Source organism: Lutra lutra, chromosome 15 (assembly GCF_902655055.1).
Source record: "Lutra lutra chromosome 15, mLutLut1.2, whole genome shotgun sequence".
Lineage (NCBI taxonomy): Eukaryota > Metazoa > Chordata > Mammalia > Carnivora > Mustelidae > Lutra > Lutra lutra.
The window spans coordinates 68,613,241-68,632,950 of record NC_062292.1 but is presented as its reverse complement, the minus strand read 5'-3'; the positions used below and the strand labels follow the sequence as shown (position 1 = coordinate 68,632,950).

General features: G+C 46.2%; 1 protein-coding gene across 7 annotated transcripts in view; it reads right to left on the bottom strand.

Moving 5' to 3' along the window:
• ASH1L (ASH1 like histone lysine methyltransferase) overlaps positions 1-19,710 on the bottom strand; it is a 193,359-nt gene that overhangs the window by 31,014 nt on the left and 142,635 nt on the right. For all 7 annotated transcript variants that reach the window (XM_047703838.1, XM_047703836.1, XM_047703840.1 and 4 more), the window contains 3 exons: positions 7,243-7,316; positions 5,669-5,714; positions 5,443-5,551 (listed from right to left, as the gene is read on the bottom strand). In XM_047703838.1, the coding sequence (XP_047559794.1) occupies positions 5,443-5,551; positions 5,669-5,714; positions 7,243-7,316 (229 nt within the window). The remainder of the gene's footprint in view (positions 1-5,442; positions 5,552-5,668; positions 5,715-7,242; positions 7,317-19,710) is intronic.

Below are 19,710 nucleotides of genomic sequence, written 5' to 3'. Positions count from 1 at the left end.
ACATTTCATGGGGGTGCCTGCCTGGGTGGCTCAGTCATTAAGTGTCTGCCTTCAGCTCAGGTCATGATCCCAGGGTCCTGGGATCGAGCCCCGCACTGGGCTCCCTGCTCGACAGGAAGTGGGCTTCTCCCTCTCCCACTCCCCCTGCTTGTGTTCCCTCTCTTGCTGTGTCTCTGTCAAATAAATAAATAAAATCTTAAAAAAAAAAAAAAAAGAATTTTACATTTCATTAGTGTAAATGACATCTCCATACTGGAAACAACATTTCCAATCTCTGTACTAGCTGAACTTATAACCTCTAGAGAATTAACAAGCAAAAAATTCTCAATATAGTAGAGAAAAGTTGGTATGCACACGTCTTCTAACTGCTTTCTTTTTTTTGTATTTCTCGATCTTTCAGAGAAGCCATTAAGTTTTGGTGTTTGGTTTAAAATCACAGTAAGGCTGCTGAACATGATTAAACAAAGGAGGTCAAGAATATAGTGGTAGATCAGAATATCACATTGTAGTTTATATAACATACACACATCCATATCGTAACTTACAAATCTTGTTGAGAAAGCATTTAACATTTTATAATATAAAGTACTTTCATAGCCATGCTTCAAATAAACACTATCCTTTTCTAAAGGTCAGGAAACAGTGTCAAATCACGTATGAGCAGTAAGCAGAGAAAACTCCCACCAGATTACTTAATTCAAGACACTAAGCTGAACTTGTGAGAAAGGCACTACATTACTACCAAATCCACTACCTTTTTTCATTCTTTAAATGAATTCTTTGCTCAATGAATACGACTGAACACCAAACCTGAAAACGCTCTCCTCCTTCATCTTTTATGATAATGGATTTCCCACCTTTCCAATAACGAATTCTTCTTCTTCTTCTTCTTTTTTTTTTTTTGGGGAAAAAAACCCAGAAATCCTTTTTTCCCTCTCTCCCTTCCATGGCACATTCCTGTTCCTCCCATCTTTAGAAGGCTCATTCGCAGAGGATGGGGGGCTGGGGTAACTGGGTGATGGACATGAAAGACGTAATGAGCACTGGGTGTCACATGTGACCGATGAATCACTGAACTCTGTCTCTGAAACTAGTAAGACACTACATTTAATTAATTGGATATAAATATAAAAAAGAGAGGAAGGCTTGTTCATGCCCACAGTTTCAACTGTAACCCCTCTTGACAATACCCCACCTGAATTTTCATCATACCTTAAAACCCCAAAACAATAAGCTTTATGTGGATAAAAGAACTACAATGTAACAGAGTGCTGAGATGAAAGAGATTTTAAAATCAATTTAAAAAAATTTCTGCTGGAGAACACTCATTTAGAGGTTGTTGAAAATTTGTGGTTTCCATCGAAGGCACTGAAATATATTCCATTCGTTTCAATTATCAAGATAAGCCCTTGGGGGTGCCTGGGTGGCTCAGTCAGTTAAGCAGCTGCCTTAGCCCCAGGTCATGATCCCAGGGTCTTGGGATCGAGCCCCGCATCGGGCTCCCTCAAGGAGCCTGCTTCCCTCTCTCGTCCCAATTTGTGTTCTCTGTCGCTATCTGTCTCTCTCAAACAAACAAACAAACAAATAAAATCTTAAAAAAAAAAAAAACAAAAAAAAAGATAAGCCCTTTACGTAAAAAGTAGAACATATTCTAGTTATCATGTCTGGAAGACAAAACTGCAAACGGATCACAATGTGAAAGCACGTGCTGCAGACCATGACTATGTAATCATGACTTATTACAGCACAAACTGCCGTTAACTTCAGCAGTGGCAGGCTCGAGCACACTGAGCTAACCGGCCAGCTACTACAGTGCCACTCACTTTAGCTACAGAATGCCGTTCCCTGTAAGACGAGAGAATTCTCCTCCCACATGCAGACCTAGATCAGAAAGCTCTTTTCCTCACCTGGTGAGATTTAATGTTTAAGAGTCACTGGCAAGTGTACTAGTGAGACTGACTTAATAGCTACGGAGGTCAGACCACCTCCCGTGAGTAGAGACGGGTTTCACATGAAAATAGTCCTACTAGAAATCGTGCCAGGTCAGGAAGGAGTGAGCCTTAGAGGCATGGGAGAGGACCCTCCCTACTTTTGGGGACCAAGAATTTGAAGGCCTCCTGCTCTTCTGTAGCAAAAGGTGAAGGGTCCTGGAGATGCTCCCTGTGGGGACAAGTGGAAGTAAACTGTACTCAGCAAAGGCACTCACACAGGGCCCCCACGGGTTAGCCAGGGACCCTGACGTTCAGTCTGTGGCTTGTAAACTCAGGAGTCACCGCTTCCGGTGGCATTACAAGGCTTCCTGGGCAATACCCCTTTATCTCCCCTTAAGTATTTGGCTTTGTTATATAACATGTTTGTTGTTGTGAGCGCTGAGAGGGTGGGCTCTGTACGTGCTGTGAACAAATGGACACAGGTTGAAAGCCAGCTTGAAATGAATTATGAGACTCTGCTCTAGGGAACATGGAATGTTCTGGAGCAGGAATGGGTTCGATATGGATGGTGTACAGACAGAATACAGGGAATACAGTATAGGGAAGGTCTTATAGAATTTATAAACAACGCTGATGATTCCTAGGTGTTTAGAAGAGAGGAGGCCATGTTCTAAAAATATTTTATAAAAATCCATTACTTGTTTTTAAGACCATCCTGAATTTCAGTTTCCTTTGGGCTACGTGAGCCTTACATAGACATAAAACTGAATCTTACAGATCTTTGAGTTTTCCCTACAAATATTTACAATGCCTTGACTACTAAGACAGGAAAGACATTTCAGGTAGCTCCATTTAACTAAATTTTTATGTGGGTTACTTTTTTTTTTTTTAATTTTATTTATTTATTGACAGAGAGAGATCACAAGTAGGCAGAGAGGCAGGCAGAGAGAGAGGAAGGGAAGCAGGCTCCCTGCTGAGCAGCGAGCCCGATGCGGGACTCGATCCCAGGACCCTGAGATCATGACCTGAGCCGAAGGCAGTGGCTTAACCCACTGAGCCACCCAGGCGCCCCTATGTGGGTTACTTTTAAATATATATGGAAGCATCCACTGAATAATATATTTTCATTTTTCTTCGGTATTTGTGCATTTTCCCCCTTTTTCATTAGATGCATGAATATGCAGGGATGTAGGATTCAGAGTCTCACAAAGTTGGCAGTACCGGATTTGACTTTTTTTTTTTTTTAAAGAAAGGCAACACAGGGGTGCCTGGGTGGTTCCGTGGGTAAAGCCTCTGCCTTCAGCTCAGGTCATGGTCTCAGGGTCCTGGGATGGAGCCCCGCATCAGGCTCTCTGCTCAGTGGGGAGCCTGCTTCCCTCTCACTCTCTGCCTACTTGTGATTTCTGTCAAATAAATAAATAAAACTCTTTATATAAAAAATGACATAAGATGACCAACGTAATTGTGGAAATGCAGACATTCAGATTTCAGCTTTATGTCGTTAAAAGACTAACGACTTACACAATAAGCAGTATATACAGTGGAAAGAACATGAGTTTTGAATCAAACACACGTGGGTTCAAATTCTGTTTGTCAGTTAAGTGCTATATATAACATGGGCAACTTACTATCCAAACTCTAAAATCCTTCATTTATAAAATATAAAACTATTACCTATCTCATTAGACTACTGGGGAAAAGAGAAGAACTCACCAATGTGATGGCAGCTATATCATGGCAATTTCGCAGACAATACAATATCATATAAAAAAACAGTAATGTTAGCATAGAAAGGAATGCAAATTTAAGCAATTTTAAAGACATATGATAGTCCCAAACATTAAACCAATATAATATTAAAGCACCAAAAATGAAGTTAGATGTGACTGCCTAAAGGAGGTGAACTACAGGGAAGTGAGTATATTCACATCACGGTGGCAATCCTGCAAATTAACAGACTAATTCATGAGAGCTACTGGGCATACTAAGTATACAGTACATAGTCAGGACGATATATAGTAAGACTGACACAGATGTTCATGTAGTCTGTACAGATAATTCTTCTCAGAATACACCTTAAGGGGTAAAAAAAAAAAAAAGAGGAATCTATACAGTTTCACAGTAGCGCACTTTTTAATAGAAAACCTTGGGAATAACTGGAATGACGAGGCACAGGGGGACGGCGAACTGGGCATGTCAACCTACGGAAGGTAAGAGAACTAATAACAACGGTGAGCTTGTGGACCGCACTGATACACATAATACACATATACACATAAAAGGGTGTAAATACATAAAGAGAGAAAAAAAGACCAAAAAAGAAAAAAAATCATACATATAAAACGTCTGTGAGTAAAGAACAATTAGTGCACAGCACAGACCAGGCCGGCAGCTGTGACCCTGCAACTGCGCGTGCGTGTGCAAGGCGTGACGAGCCGACGACGCGGTGAGCAGGACGCTCCAGCTGGCGCACTGTTACAGGAGGTCTTAAAACACGGATGCCCACACCCCCAGGACAGCCGACCAGACACTGGGGAGGCAGTCGTCTTTGGCCAGGAAAACTATCCAGAAGAGGAATTATTGATGTCAAGTTCACTGGTTCTTTTTTACTATAAATTTGCACATGTAACTAAAACCCATCAAACTAGATCTCCATTCTTGGGTCTCCATTCTTGGGTCTCCATCAGACATTTCCATTTTGAAATCTCCATGTCATTTAGAACTCAATGGCCCCAAAGTAAAATCATAGTTTTGATCGCCAAACTAGCCAGACCCCATACCTTCATTCTCTGGCGACAGCACGGACACCTTTCATCAGAGCCACCGGCCCAGTCAGCGCATGTGCACCTGTGTGCATATGTGAGCGGCTCATCAGCCCGGTCTTCCCTCAGAGTACATCATGCCTTTCTTCCTCCTCACCGTCACCATCCTACCTTGCTCCCTGGTTATGGCTACCATGTACGGAGATCTAGGAAATTTTCTAAAATTTCCTGAATACTTTATGTTGTGGGCTGAATGCTTGTGTCTCCCCAGAATGAACAGCTGAAGCCCTAGCCCCCAGTGTAATGGTAATTTGGAGGCAGAGCCTTTGGGAGGGCAGCTGGCTTGTATGAGGGTGTGAGGATGGGAACTGCACGAAGGAATTAGTGTCCCTACAAGAAGAGGAACGGAGAGCTCTTTCTCCACAAGCATGTGCTCAGGAAAGGCCATGTGAACACACAAGGAGAAAGCGGCTGTCCGTAAGCCAGGACGTGGGTCCTCATCAGACATCAAATACTTGCATCTTGACCTTGGACTTCCCAGTCTCCAGGACTGTGAGAAATAAATTTCTGCTGTTTAAGCCACCAGGTCTATGGTACTTTGCCGAACCAGCCCAAGACACATCAATTAGGTTTTATATAGCTTTGTGCAACTTCAAGAGAGGAAATAAAAGAGCTTAACTTTTCCCTCCAAATGAAGTGTCATCTACCCTGAAGCCCGCGCTTTCAGAGAAGTCACTTCAGTACAGTACCTATTGAGGCAGTCGTCCACACAGCCCTTCCCGGTGTCATCCTCTGGCTTCTTACAGTTACAGGTGGTGGCCTCGTAACCAGAAAGGGGCTTGACATCAACGTAGACATCTTGAGAAAAGACAGCAAAGAGTAATTTGTGAACACAGAGGATAATTTTTTAAGTGCTAGGCTAAGAAGAACACTGATGATATGAAGGCAGAAAAAAATAGCTCTCAAGTTACTCACTTGAACGGATTTTTTTATATAGTGGGACATCTGGCTTTTTGTACAGCTAGAAGAAAAAAAAAAGAAAAATCTAGATATAGCATTTAACTTCAAATACCAGACAGCAGCATCAATCACTAAAAATATAAGAAATTATTCACGTGCTCTGCTCGTATGGGAATATTTATAAGAAAGATTTTCTGGGTTGGATACACTTGAGGGAAATTCTTGGTGCTTTCACTTTTTACCCTGAAATAAGAAGTGACTTACTGGATCAGGACAAGAGAAACAGATTCAACAAGAGAAGGAACATGGAAGAGCTTCCCGGGAATATGTGCGCGCTGTGGCCGGGCGCACATGCAAACCACCCTGCGGGGAAACGACCCTGCAGGACAAGGCTACTCTTTTGGATACATTAAGACTCAGTTTGCCTCTATGAAAAGAAAGGAAAACACTCAAAGGGCTTGTTGAGATGGTCTGGCTAGCACATGAAGTTAAAAAGATGAGTACCCTGGCCTTTTCAGTGTGGGTATTCCAGAAAAATACTTTTCACATTTTAATTAAGGCAATTAATTTAGTGAATACAGGGGAGAGGGAAGGCAGGAAAGGAAGCTCTCATTGCAATGAAGAAGGCATTCAGAGGAAAAAAAAAAAAAAGTAAAAAAGGAAGGTATTAGAACAGGGGTGATCAGCTGGCCAGTGTTGTCCAGTAAGAGGCAGGACGAACGAAGGCAGCACTGCGGTCTCGGTGAGGGTGTATTAACCTGCAAAAAACAGCCCAACTCCATTTCTCAGCAGGACCGTCAGAGCACTGTCTCCTTCACGGTCATGAGCTCGGAGACAGATATCTAACAAACTCATCCTCTTAGAATTCAAGAGAGGCCACCAAGAGAAGAGAATGCAGAGGGGAATGTCCTCGGCTTCTGGCTTTCCAAAATTAACTCTGGTGGAATTTTGGCAAAGGTCAGGAGCCTGTTCACCTCCTTTTTATGATAACTTCTATTTCCTGATGCCTGTTCTCAACATGAGGCCTGGGCCTACGGCTAACTACAAAAATTGCCAGGGGAAACTTTTCCATTAGGGAAGAAGCAGAGAAAAACAGCACCTTCCCATTTTTAGTTCCCAACATAAAGATCTTTTAAAAGTGTATGCATGTTAAACATTTTTCCTGTTTCCTTTGGTAGGAGAATCTCCTTTGTATGTGAAAAATAAATTCCAAACCGATGGGAAGGAGCCAACAAAAATAAAGCCTGACATTTCTTAGTGCTGCTGGCAGCGCATCTAAACCCTCCTGGGACGTACATCCAACAGGAACCTCACAGCACGGAGCTCTGCTACCACAGAGAAAGTGCAGACCAGAACAGAAGTTGCCCAGGAAAGCAGACACTCACTGCTATTATGAAGTATGAGTAAAGGCAAAGAGGTCACATTAGATATGGATGCAAATTCATTTTTCTTCGTCTCTAACCTTCACAGGGACAGTCTCGATACTTCCTAAGATGAGAGCACAGAGCATAACACGGAGGTGGAGCGAGGCTTGCATTCCCTTCCACCCACCCGAGAAGGAAACCTGGGAGAGGAGGCAGGCCCTGTACCTGATTGTGCTTCCACTGCCAAAGGATGTCATAGGGGAGCTGGAAGTCAATTCTCTTTTGCCTCAGATACTTTCCTGAAACAAAGAAATACTATCAATTTCAGTATCTATTTATACAAAGGGTCAAACAGCCACAAGATCTAATACGCACTGACTAGAAAAATAAAGATTTAATTTTTAATTTTAGGGACTTTTTCATCACCAATTTTTAATTTTAGCTACTCTATTCCATTGTGCTCCAGGTGGTAAACGCTAAAGGGATGTTTTGATAGCAGCCTACATAAAACAACGAACACGGCAAACTTACTACCAAAAAATACACAGGTCATTATGAAGCCAACTAAAACTAAGACTTGTTGGAGTATTAAAATTATTAACTACAGCATCTGGCAGTGTTCTCCAACATTATCATACATACTATGAGACTGTCTGTAAAAACGGGAAGTATAAGATTTTCTAAAACAGGACTCCCTGAATTTAAATAAATCAAGAGTATTTACATTTGGGACACCTGGGTGGCTCAGTGGGTTAAAGCCTCTGCCTTTGGCTCAGGTCATGATCCCAGGGTCCTGGGATCAAGCCCCGCATCGGGCTCTCTGCTCAGCAGGGAGCCTGCTTCCTCCTCTCTCTCTGCCTGCCTCTCTGCCTACTTGTGATCTCTCTCTCTGTCAAATAAATAAATAAAATTAAAAAAAAAAGAGTATTTACATTCAAATTTACGATGTTAACCCCCACCCCCAAGAAGTACTACTAGTAAAAGTCAAAAGCCCTTTTCTACCTTGAAGAGGACGCTTCAGTTTCCTTACTCTCTGACCTTTCTGCCCTTTAGTAAACTCGCTTCTCGCAGGAAGCTAAACTTCTTGTTACCTGGGTATTCACCCTGTCACTGACCGACTCTAGCCGAGCAGTTCTCAGTGCTCTGTGAATACGAGGGATCCAAGGGGCAAAGACTGTCTCACCACTACTAAGTACCATGCATCTACTGCTATACTGTTATCACTAAGGCGTTACACGCCATCCTCACTACGCTGACGTTTGTCCCAATGCTGTAAAAGCAATGGTGAGTAAGAATTCGTAGGAATCAAGGCAAGTGGAACGCTGTACTAGAAGAATGGAACTAATGGACATGAACCATGCCAGTGTCTCAAAAATTAATGTGTCAAGTCTTGACCCACAAGCCAAAAATGCTGCTATTCTGCAAGGCGCCACGGAAGGATGCAGACAGCACCCGGGCCGCAGCCTGGGCGGCCGAGTCCAGCACGCGCCTGCGCACACGCGAGCTGGACAAGCTTCTTCGCGGGAATGTGCTCCGGGTCCGTGAGGCACAACCGAGTGACTACGTTATTCGGACTTAGAGCGTGAGGACGAGCGAAGTGAGCTTGTTACTTCAAGAAACAACGGAATGTATCTGTCTCCAGTGATAAAACTGAGTTTGAAGTGAATACTGGAGATCTGGAAAACTTGTGTCCAACCACAAGAATCTTTAGTTTTCCAATCCTTCAACTCTCCTCAAAAAGCGAGCGGGAGGACTGACAGATGCGAATGGTTCTGGACGCACACAGGGAATGGAAGAGCAACTCAATTCAGGGAACCGGAATTTCTTAATGACCCACGTGAAGTGGTAAAATCACACCTGGGTAGAGAATCCATTTACATTCCAAGAGAGACCAATGGACTTTAATGGAACAGAAAACAAAAAGTTAACCGATTTCATATTCTACGTTGCAACTCACCTCTAAGGAACTATTACATTTATATTTTGCTAGAGTGTCCAAGAAGAATTATCTGGATTATTAAAATACTCCTATCCTTTATAACTTATTTATTACCTACACGGAGACAGATTTCTTCATGTACTTAAGCCAAAGTAACATCATAAGAGACTGCAAAAATGGATCAGAAAATTCAGTTGACTTATATTAAATTAGACATCAATGAAATTTGCAAAAATAGAAAATAAAGTCACTTTCCGCATGGAATTTTTCTTTGGAAAAGTTATTTCTCAGGCGCCTGGGTGGCTCAGTGGGTTAAGCCGCTGCCTTCGGCTCAGGTCATGATCTCAGGGTCCTGGGATCGAGGCCCGCATCGGGCTCTCTGCTCAGCGGGGAGCCTGCTTCCCTCTCTCTCTCCCTCTCTCTGCCTACCTCTCCGTCTGCTTGTGATCTCTCTCTGTCAAATAAATAAATAAAATCTTAAAAAAAAAATAAAAAAAAAGTTATTTCTCATAAAAATATGCTATTTATGTTAACACATAATGTGTAATGAGTTTATCTGACAAATCTGAAGACACACGAGCATGGATTACAGGTATATTGCGGAAGAAGTAACTTGTGAGTCAGAGTAACACGAGACAAGGTCTGCGGCTGGTAGCAGCCCAAAGTCTCTTGCACAGGGAAGCAAAGCCGAATGCCTGACTGCAGAGTCAGCTGTGAGGACGCGGAAACAACGCGAAGTCAAAGGTCAGCAAACTCTGGTACTTTCACGTAAGAATACGCAACTGGAGAGATAAAATGAGGTACACATGTACTCAAATGGAAACATTCTCCAAGTTAAGTTGCAAAAAAAGAAAAAATACGGGATGAACTCATTAAGAAAAAAACACTTTGAAACATTTAAGAGCTCTTTGTGGGGCGCCCCGGTGGCTCAGCCGGGTGTGCGGTCGCAAGTCTCTCACTGGCCCCACGGGATCTTCTTGAGGTTCTCTACCTTCTCTCTGGCCCTCCCCATGCTCATGCTCAATCTCTCTTTCAAACGGATAAATAAATCTTTAAACAAACAAACAAACAAATAAATAAATAAATTGGGGGCCTGGTGGCTCAGTTGGTTGGGCAGCCAACTCTTGGTTTTGGTTTAGGTCACGAACTTGGGGTCATGGATGGAGCCCTGCACCAGGCTCCACACTCAGCGGGAAGTCTGCTTGAGACTCCTTCTCCTTCCCCCTCTGCTCCTGAGACCTTGGTTCTGACACGAGTGCTGAAATATTTAGGGGAGGTGCATCATTGTCTGCGATTTACTGCGGCGTGCCCCCCAAACGCAGGTGGACTAACAGATGGACGGATACATAAATCCAGGTCAAATGCTAATGACAAAATTTAGTGATGGGATACTGCACATTCACTATAGAGTGTTTTCAATTTTTTCTTACTGTTTAGTTCTTAAAGTTTTTTAAGTAGGCTCTACACCCAGCGTGGAGCCCAACCCAGGGCTTGCACCCAGGACCCTGAGATCAAGACCGTAGCCGGAGCCAAAAGTAGACCACTGAACTGACTGAGCCGCCCAGGTGCCCCAGAGGCCTCTGTCTACTGAAAAATTTTACAGTAAATTGTTGGAAGACAGATATTTATAAAGGAAAAAGTTTGAGAGGGTATATACTAAGTTATTATATCTCTGGTAGGGGAAGATTTATCTGTAATTCATGCCCTTCTCTACTACAACAATTGCTTTGCAAATATGTAGTGTTTCTTAACAATATAAATACAATTTTTTAAAAAGACAAAATTGATCCTCAGCAGATATGATAAACCCCTTAATGTAAAGAATTGACTCTTTCTTTCTTTTTTTTTTTTTTTTTGCCAGCAGTATCTAATGTGTTTTCTGTAGAAGGTATAAAACAGTGAGGGAGAAGCCAGTAAGTTATAAATTTTTTTTGAAGATCTTATTTATTTATTTGGCAGAGATCACAAGTAGGCAGAGAGGCAGGCGGTGGTCGGGGGAAGCAGGCCACTTGCTGAGCAGAGAGCCTGACACAGGGCTCCATCCCAGGACCCTGAGATCACGACCTGAGCTGAAGGCAGAGGCTTTAACCCACTGAGCCACCCAGGCGCCCCCCCGAAGTTATAATTTTTTAAATTATAACTTTATAATTTTTAAGAATTTAAAGTTATATAAATTTTTAAAAAGATTTAAAGTTATAAATTTTTAAAAAGAATATTTTGTCAATGGGGTACCTGGGTGGCTTGGTCAGTTAAGCGTCTGCCTTTGGCTCAGGTCAGATCCTAGGGTCTTGGGATTGAGCCCCACACTGGGCTTCCTGCTCCATGGGGAGTCTGCCTTCTGCCCCGCAATCTCTCAAATAAAAGAATAAAAATCTTAAAAATTTAAAAAAAGAATACTTTCGGGGCGCCTGGGTGGCTCAGTGGGTTAAGCCTCTGCTTTCGGCTCAGGTTATGATCTTGGGGTCCTGGGATCGAGTCCCGCAGGGGCTCTCTGCTCAGCGGGGAGCCTGCTTCCCCCTCCCTCTCAGACTGTCTCTCTGCCTGCTTGTGATCTCTGTCTGTCAAATAAATAAATAAAATCCTAAAAAAAACACAACTTTCTTGGGGTCTCTGGGTGGCTCAGTCGATTTAGCATCTGACTCTTGGTTTCTGCTCAGGTGACAGTCTCATGGGTCGTGACGTGGTGCCCCGATTTGGGAGTGGGAGTTGGCTTGGATACTCTTTCCCTCTGCCCCTTCCCCTGGTTTCTCTCTTTCTCTAAAATAGATTAATAGGGGCGCCTGGCTGGCTCAGTCAGTTGAGCTACTGCCTTCCGCTCAGGTCGTGATCCTGGAGTTGTGGGATCGAGCCCCACATCAGGCTCCCTGCTCAGCAGGGACTCTGCTTCTCCCTCTGCCCTTCCCCTCTCATGCTCTCTCATTCTCTCTCTCAAATAAATAAAATCTTAAAACGAAAATAAAAGAAAGCTGAATTTGCACAACGAAGTCATTTTAAAGAGGACAGACACTACGGAAGCTCAGGAGCCTGGGCTGACCTTGCAGTCTGAAAGGGGGAAGTCACGGAGATTTTCTGTCACGAAGTCACTCCCGACACAGGAGGAAGTGAAAGCGGACCCCGAGGCGGAACATCACACGCGCAGAACAGAACGCTGTGAGGGCGACCGGGCAAAGAGCAATGCGGAGGTGAGGGCAGTTCCCAACAGAAAGGAGAAAAATAACAGTGTCCTGTTCTAGAAGAGATCTTAAAATTTGACAAAAACTTGGCCTTTTTTTTTAAGATTTTATTTACTTATTCATCAGAGAGCGAGAGAGAGCACACAAGCAGGGGGAGCGGAGGGCAGAGGCAGAGGGAGACGCAGGCTCCCCGCCCAGCAGGGAGCCCAATGACGCAGGACTCGGACCCAGGACCCTGGGATCATGACCCGACTGGAGCCGACTGAGCCACCCAGGCGTCCCTCCTGGCTTTTTTTTTTCTTTCCTAAAACCAAGAATAAAGTGACTGACTTCAGCTACAGCTCACCGGGTTCGCACGCGCCCCGAGCACTGGCTTGGAGCGCCGTCCGGCCACAGCCCTCAGTCTGTCTTGGCTGCTCTGTGAAAGTGTCCCGGAATCCCCCTGAGAAAGCCTGTAGCACTAGCTCACTGAAAGGGATGGTGTATCAGTGAACTGTGTGCCATTAAGGAGGTTATAAATAATGATCAAGGGTACTTACAGGAAACTGTTTAAGTTTCACTGAACAAATCACAAGTAGAATTTGAGCTTCTGGTTTTGTCAGCCTGAGGGAACATAGGTGCGACCCGGTGGACACGGACAGTGGGATTTTCTTCCCAGTGGAAAACTGTCAGCCCCGCGGAAGCAAGGATATTCACCTGCTCTGCTTAGGTGTGTCCCAAACATCTAGAAAACTGAGTGATCAAAAAGCCGGTATCGAACGAGTATTTCCGGGTGGATGAACGCGAATATGTATCCTCTGGCATGAGCCTGGACAAAAGGCCCCAACGGTTCTCATTTATTTATTCATTCACTTAAGATTTTAAAAATTTCTGGGGTGCCTGGGTGGCTCAGTGGGTTGTGCCTCTGCCTTCGGCTCAGGTCATGATCTCGGGGTCCTGGGATCGAGCCCCGCATCGGGCTCTCTGCTCCGCGGGGAGCGTGCTTCCTCCTCTCTCTCTGCCTGCCTCTCTGCCTGCTTGTGATCTGGCAAGTAAACAAATAAAATCTTCAAAAAAACTTAAAAAATTTTTAGTAAGCTCTACACTCAACGTGGAGCTCCAACTCACAACCCTGAGATCGCGTAACCTGCTCCTGGGGACGGAGCCAGCGGCCTGTCCCCACTGTTTTCTCTCAAGCCTGTAAAGCGGCAGATCACCCTTCCCTGCAGGTTTGTTTTCAGGACAAATGCCCCCTTCATCCCCGCCGCCTCCACTGCTTCTCGAATTAAACTCTTCCTACGCACAATTTCCCCTTCACACCAGCTAACTCATCTCCCCTCCGACTCACTGCGATGTCCACGCACCCGGGACGGGGCTCGCTTACGGCGCGCAGTGTGACGGGGCCGCAGCGGGGCTCGCCGTGGTCACCGTGCTGTGCCCCGCAGCCTCCGCGCGGGCCTGGCGTGCAGCGGCTTTCGACTGCGGACCGGCTTTCTCCCGTCACCCCTCCTCACGCCCCTTGCTTCTGGTAACCACAAAGCTGACCACCAGCCCCCCCTTTTACAACAGATTTTTGCTTTGTTATTATTGTATTTTCAAGTCATCTCTACATTACCACGGTGTTCGAACCCACAACCCCCAGAGTGAGGCTCGCGTGCTCTCCGACCAGGCCAGCCAGGCGCCCGCCCCAGGCGCCCTCTCTGTTTGTTTTTCCGATTCCACACACACGTGAGGCTACGAACATTTGTCTTTGGCTTATTTCACCGAACATGACGCCCTCGAGGTCCATCCATGTTGTCACAAATGGCAAGACTCTCTTTCTCTTTTGTCTCTCTTCCCCTCTTTTCAAACAAAGCCCAGGAACACTCTACCGCCCGCAGAGCTGCCTCTTCTCTACCCGTCCGGCGGCTTCCACGGCTGCCGACCGCAGACGATGCTGCTGTGAGCACGGGACAGACATCAGAGCTAGTGTTCTCGTTTCCTTTGGATACGTTCCCGGAAGTGGAGCTGCTGGACCACATGATCACTCGATTTTTCATTTTCTGAGGATCTTCCATACATTCTCCGTAGTGGCTGTACCAGCAGTTTCTTAACTACAACTGGCTCCCTCCTGCTTTCACATTCTCGCGCGCCGTTTCTCTCCGCAGAAACTGAATTCTCTCAACCGACTTAACCATTGCCTCAGTTGTCTTTTTAAGTTTCATTTATTCAAGTAAGGTCTATATCCAACACGGGGCTCAAACTCGTGACCCCAAGATCAAGAGTCGCATGCTTTACTGACTGAGCCAGCTGGGCGCCCCCCGCCGCCTTACTCTAAACCCCACTTGAAAATCTAACTTTTTTTTTTTTAAAGATTTTTTTTTTTTTAATTTATTTGACAGAGAGAGAGAGAGAGAGAGATCACAAGTAGGCAGAGAGGCAGGCAGAGAGAGAGGGGAGGAAGCAGGCTCCCTGCTGAGCAGAGAGCCCGACGCGGGGCTCGATCCCAGGACCCTGGGATCATGACCTGAGCTGAAGGCAGAGGCCTTAACCCACTGAGCCACCCAGGCGCCCCGAAAATCCGTAACTTTAACATGGCTTCGTCCACAACCACATTCGACCCTGATTACCAGAGCCGCTCCCTTCTGTGCGGTAGTTGGTGTAATGAAATGTATCCCCTTTGCTTCCACGTTTGTATATTCTGTGCGCTTCCCTGCCCATGTCATACAGTCTATTTATCACACATCCGATAAGCGATTGATACCCGGGATCGGTGCGGAACTCCTGAGGCTCAACAAGGAAAAGATAACTCAATTCAAAAGTGGACAAGCCCCGAGCACACGTCACTGCAGACAGCCGAGTGGCCGAGAGCGCGTGAAGAGCTGCTCAGTGTCACTATTAGAGAAATGCAAATCAGACCCACAGGGGACACCGCTGCACGCCCACCGGGATGGCTACTAGGAAAAGTCACACAAAGTGATGAGTGTTACTGAGGACGTGGGGACACGGCTCTCGAGACTGGCTGGTGGCGGTGAAGGTGGAGCAGCTGCTGTGGAGAACAGCACAGCAGTTCCCAAAACCAAGCGGAGACTCACCGGAGGAGCCAGCGGCCCCACGGCTGGGCACACACACAAAAGAACTGAACGCGGGGTCCTCAACAGAGAATTGTAAACCAAGGTTCACAGCAGCGTTATTCACAGCTGCAAGAAGGAGGAAACAACAGAAACATCTGTCGGCGGACGGAGGGATAAACAAAATACGGAGTGTGGGTACACGGGGAGACGACCGACGCAGCTTTACAAAGGACTGAAAGCTTCACACGTGCTACAACACAGAAGAACAACCTCGAGGGCATTATGCTAAGTGAAATACGGTAGACCCCAACGGACAATATTGTTAATGACTCCACCATAATAGGCGCCTAAATAGTCGAATTCATAGGGATAAAAAGAACAGTAGTTACCAGAGGCTGGGGTAATGGGCAATTATCATTTAATGGGCACCAAGTTTTGCTCTGGGGTGATCAAAAAATTCTGGAGGGGAATGGGGTCCTGGTCGCACAATAATGTGAACGTGCTCAATGCTGCTGAGCCTTACACGGAGAAATGGAAATGGAAAATACAAATTCTAAGTTACGCATATCTTACGACGAGTTAAAAATATTAATGACATAATGCACCAAAAAACACTGTATGCTTTACATGGGTGACTCAGTACGTTTTTTAAAAATATAGCAGTGTTAAAATTTTGTGCTTCATTTATTAAAGAGTTACTTGGGAGACTCCAAAGGAGAAGGAAAGCCTACCACATATGCCCGTAAATGTACTTACTGTTCCTTCTGTTTTCCGGGCAGTCCACGGTCCCCGCTGGTATTTCTTTCCTGTTTAGACCGTCCTTACCCCAGGGGAGGTCTACTGGCAACACACTTCTTAGACATTCTCCTTCATCTAGGAAGGCGGTGATTCCCTTTTCATTCCTGAAGGGTTCTTTCACTGGGTTTACAATTCTGGCCAGACACGTCCTCTTTCGGCACTTGGAGAACCTTTTGCCGTCTCCTGGACTCAGAAGAGCAGTCCCCTACCGTCTGAACTGCCCTCTGCTGACGGGCAGGGTCCACTTCTCTCCGATTCACAGCGGCCGGGTCTGCGGCGGGCTGAGCTCGAACGAGGCTGTGCGTCCCACAGGGGTCTCCTCGAGTGCGTCCTGCTGGGCTCCGTCGTCGACGTCCATGGAGCTTCGTGTCTGCCGCCGAACCTGCAAGTCCTCAGCCATTGCTCACCCAGCCGAGCTCATCTCCGTGCTCCCTCCCCCTTCCGGACGCTGAGGACAGACTGGCCCGTGGCCGGGATCCCTCGGGCTCTTGTCTTTCTCAGGTCTACGTTCTCTTCCACTCAGAGAGGACCGAGCTCTTCCTCCTCCTCCTTCATCTTGCTGCTGAGAGCACCCCGAAGCCTTGGCTGCATCTTCCAATTCTAAAATTCCGACTTGGTCCTTCTTTCCATCTCCTCGCTGAGGCTTTGTTGTTTCCATGTTTCAAGCATATTCATTATTGCTTGCTGGGGTGTGTGTGTGGGGGGGGGATAGTTTTTTAAAACAGAAATCTAAATGTGGGGCACCTGGTGGCTCAGTGGGTTAAGCCTCTGCCTTCGGCTCGGGTCATGATCCCAGGGTCCTGGGATCAAGCCCCGCATCGGGCTCTCTGCTCAGAGGGGAGCCTGCTTCCTCCTCTCTCTCTGCCTGCCTCTCTGCCTGCTTGTGATCTCTGTCAAATAAACAAATAAAATCTTAAAAAAAAAAAAAGAAATCTAAATGCTTTAAAATCTTTTTTGGGTGGTTCTAACCTCCTGATGTTGGCATGTACTGATTGCCTTTTGAAGTTCAGTTTAAGGGGCACCTGGTGGCTCAGTGGGTTGAGCGTCTGCCTTCGGCTCAGGTCATGGTCCCGGGGTCCTGGGATGGAGCCCTGCCTCGGGGAGTCTGCTTCTCTCTCTCCCTCTGCCCCTGCTCATGCCTGCGCTCTTTCTTTGGCTTGCTCTCTCAAATTAATAAAATCTTAAGAAAAAATTATTTAAGATCTCCCTGGTTCTTAGTATGACATACGATTTTCACTTTAAACCTAGACATTTATCATGTTACCAGGTTCTGAATTTTACATAAACCTTCTATTTTGGCTGGCCTTTCCCAAAACCGCTCCAGCAAGAGAAGGGAGTCAGATGTCCAGGGCTTACCAGTTCGGAGGCCCCCACCGGACCTCCACTGAGACCCAAGTGCTGGTAGGTCGGTACTGCTGGGGATGGTGGGAGGGGCCATGTTACTACTGGAGGATGGTTGAAGTCTGACTCCTGTGGCCTTCCCCTGTCATCAGACAGGCTGGGGGACCGTGGTGGGACACTTATTACCGCCGACTGGGGAGGGAAGCTGAGGCTTCCCACTGGGCACTGCTGGTGTGTGGAGAGGGTAACAGTTTTTTCTGCCGTGTCTAACTAGAGCATGGAGGATATGGTCTAAAAGTTTCCCGTCTTGCGAGGCTGACTCTTCCCGGACCTCCCACTGCAGAAAGCAGGGTTTTCTTCGCGGGGGTTTTCTGTGCCCGGCAGCATTTCCAGGCGGCCAGGCTCCTCAAGGTTTTACCTCAGTATGACGAGGTGAGAGGACACCTCCAAGGACTTGTCCCCTCAGTCCCTTCAGTCCTTAGTTGGTCTGCCTCCTCCTCTCCACTCTTTAGAGTCTCTCTCTCTTTTTTTTTTTAAGGTTTTATTTATTTATTTGACAGACAGAGATCACAAGTAGGCAGAGAAGCAGGCAGAGAGAGAGGAGGAAGCAGGCTCCCCGCTGAGCAGAGAGCCCGACGCGGGGCTCGATCCCAGGACCCTGAGATCATGACCCGAGCTGAAGGCAGCGGCTCAACCCACTGAGCCACCCAGGTGCCCAAGAAGACATTTTTTTAAAGATCACTTTGAATGTTCTAGGTTCGTTGCCTCTCCATATAAATTTCAGAAAAATCAGCTCATCCATTTTTACAGAAGAGCCTGCTGGTAACAAGGTACACTGCATGGAACGTAACAACGTCTCTGAATGTGGCATATTTCTCCGTGTACTTAGGTCTTCTTTAATCTCCCTGATAAATGTTTTAATTTTCAGTATAAAGTTTTTGCCTATTTTTGGATAAATTTATTTCTAATTACTTCAGTTTTATTACACTATTAAGTTTTTTTTAATAGACTTTATATTTTAGAGCAGTTTTAGGTTCAAAGCAGTACTGAACAACCGACAGAGATTTCCAAAATACAGACTGCCCCCACGCACCGCAGCCCACCCTGTCATCGACACCCCTGACCAGAGCGGCACGCTGGTTACCAGCCACTGAACCACACAGACACGTCGCTCTCACCGAGTCCCAGTTTACGTGAGGGCTCGCTCTTGTGCATGCTATGGCTTGGAGACATGTAGTAACGACAGGTATCCAACCACTACTGTATCATACAGAATAGCGTCACTGACCTAAAAATAAAAATCTCCGTGCTCTGCGGGCCCATCCCTGTTTTACCCTCAGCCGCTGGTATTATCAAGGTGTCCACGGTTCTGGCTTTTCCAGAGCATCACGCAGCGGAGTCCTACACCGTATGTAGCCTTTCCGCACAGGCTTCCTTCTCTCAGTACAATGATTTTAACGTTGCTCAGTGTCTTTTCAGGGCTTGACAGCTCATCTCGTTTTAGTGGTGGGGAACATCCCGTCGCCTGGCTGTGCCGGTTCGCTGCCCGCCGACAAGGACAGCTCGGCAGCTTCCGAGTCGAGGGAGCGGCGAGCCCAGGGGCGGTGAGGCGCACGGACGCAGCTCATCGCGCCCACCGTTTCCAACTTCTCTGTAAACACCAAGGGCCGCCCCTGCCGGCTGGTGCGGAAAGGGCAGGGTTACTTCTGTGAGACTACGAGCTGATTCTTAGACACTGATCTTGTTTCCGGTAACTCTGCCAAAAGGCTGTAACAGGTTTTGGGGTACTTCTCTGGATTTTATCATCCCGGAATGTGCGAGCAGAACAGGCTCACTTCTTCCTTCCCGGACTGTGTGACTCCTATTCATCTCCCGCCTTACGGCGCCGGCTGGGATATCCAGGATAATGCCGGACAGAAGCAGCGACGGTGGACATTTTTACCTTCTTTCCAACCTCAGGAGGACACACCTCATACTTCACCAGCTGTAACGTTCACTTCCGGGGCCTTCTGCGAGACTGAAACCCCAAGGGTTTCTGCCTGTATGTCTACACGGTCTACGCTCAACTTCCTTCCGCAGCTGTTTCTTCCCATCGAGTTTTTGTCAGGTTCTTTACCAGGATTACGTTAGCCTCACAGAGTGAGCTGGGAAGTGTCCTCCACTTTCTGGAAGCTTTTGTGTAAGGCTGGCGTTATTTTTTCTCAGGGACGAAACAGCTCACAAGGGAAGCCATTTCGTTCTGCCATTTTTTACGTGTAGGATTTGATAAAGAACTAACTGTCCTTAAATGATACAGGCTATTCAGACATTCTGAAATTCTCTTTCTTTTTGAATTAGTTAAGCTGTATTTTTTAAGGGATTTACCCATTTCATAGACATTGCTAAGTGAATGGGCATAAGGTTATTCCTA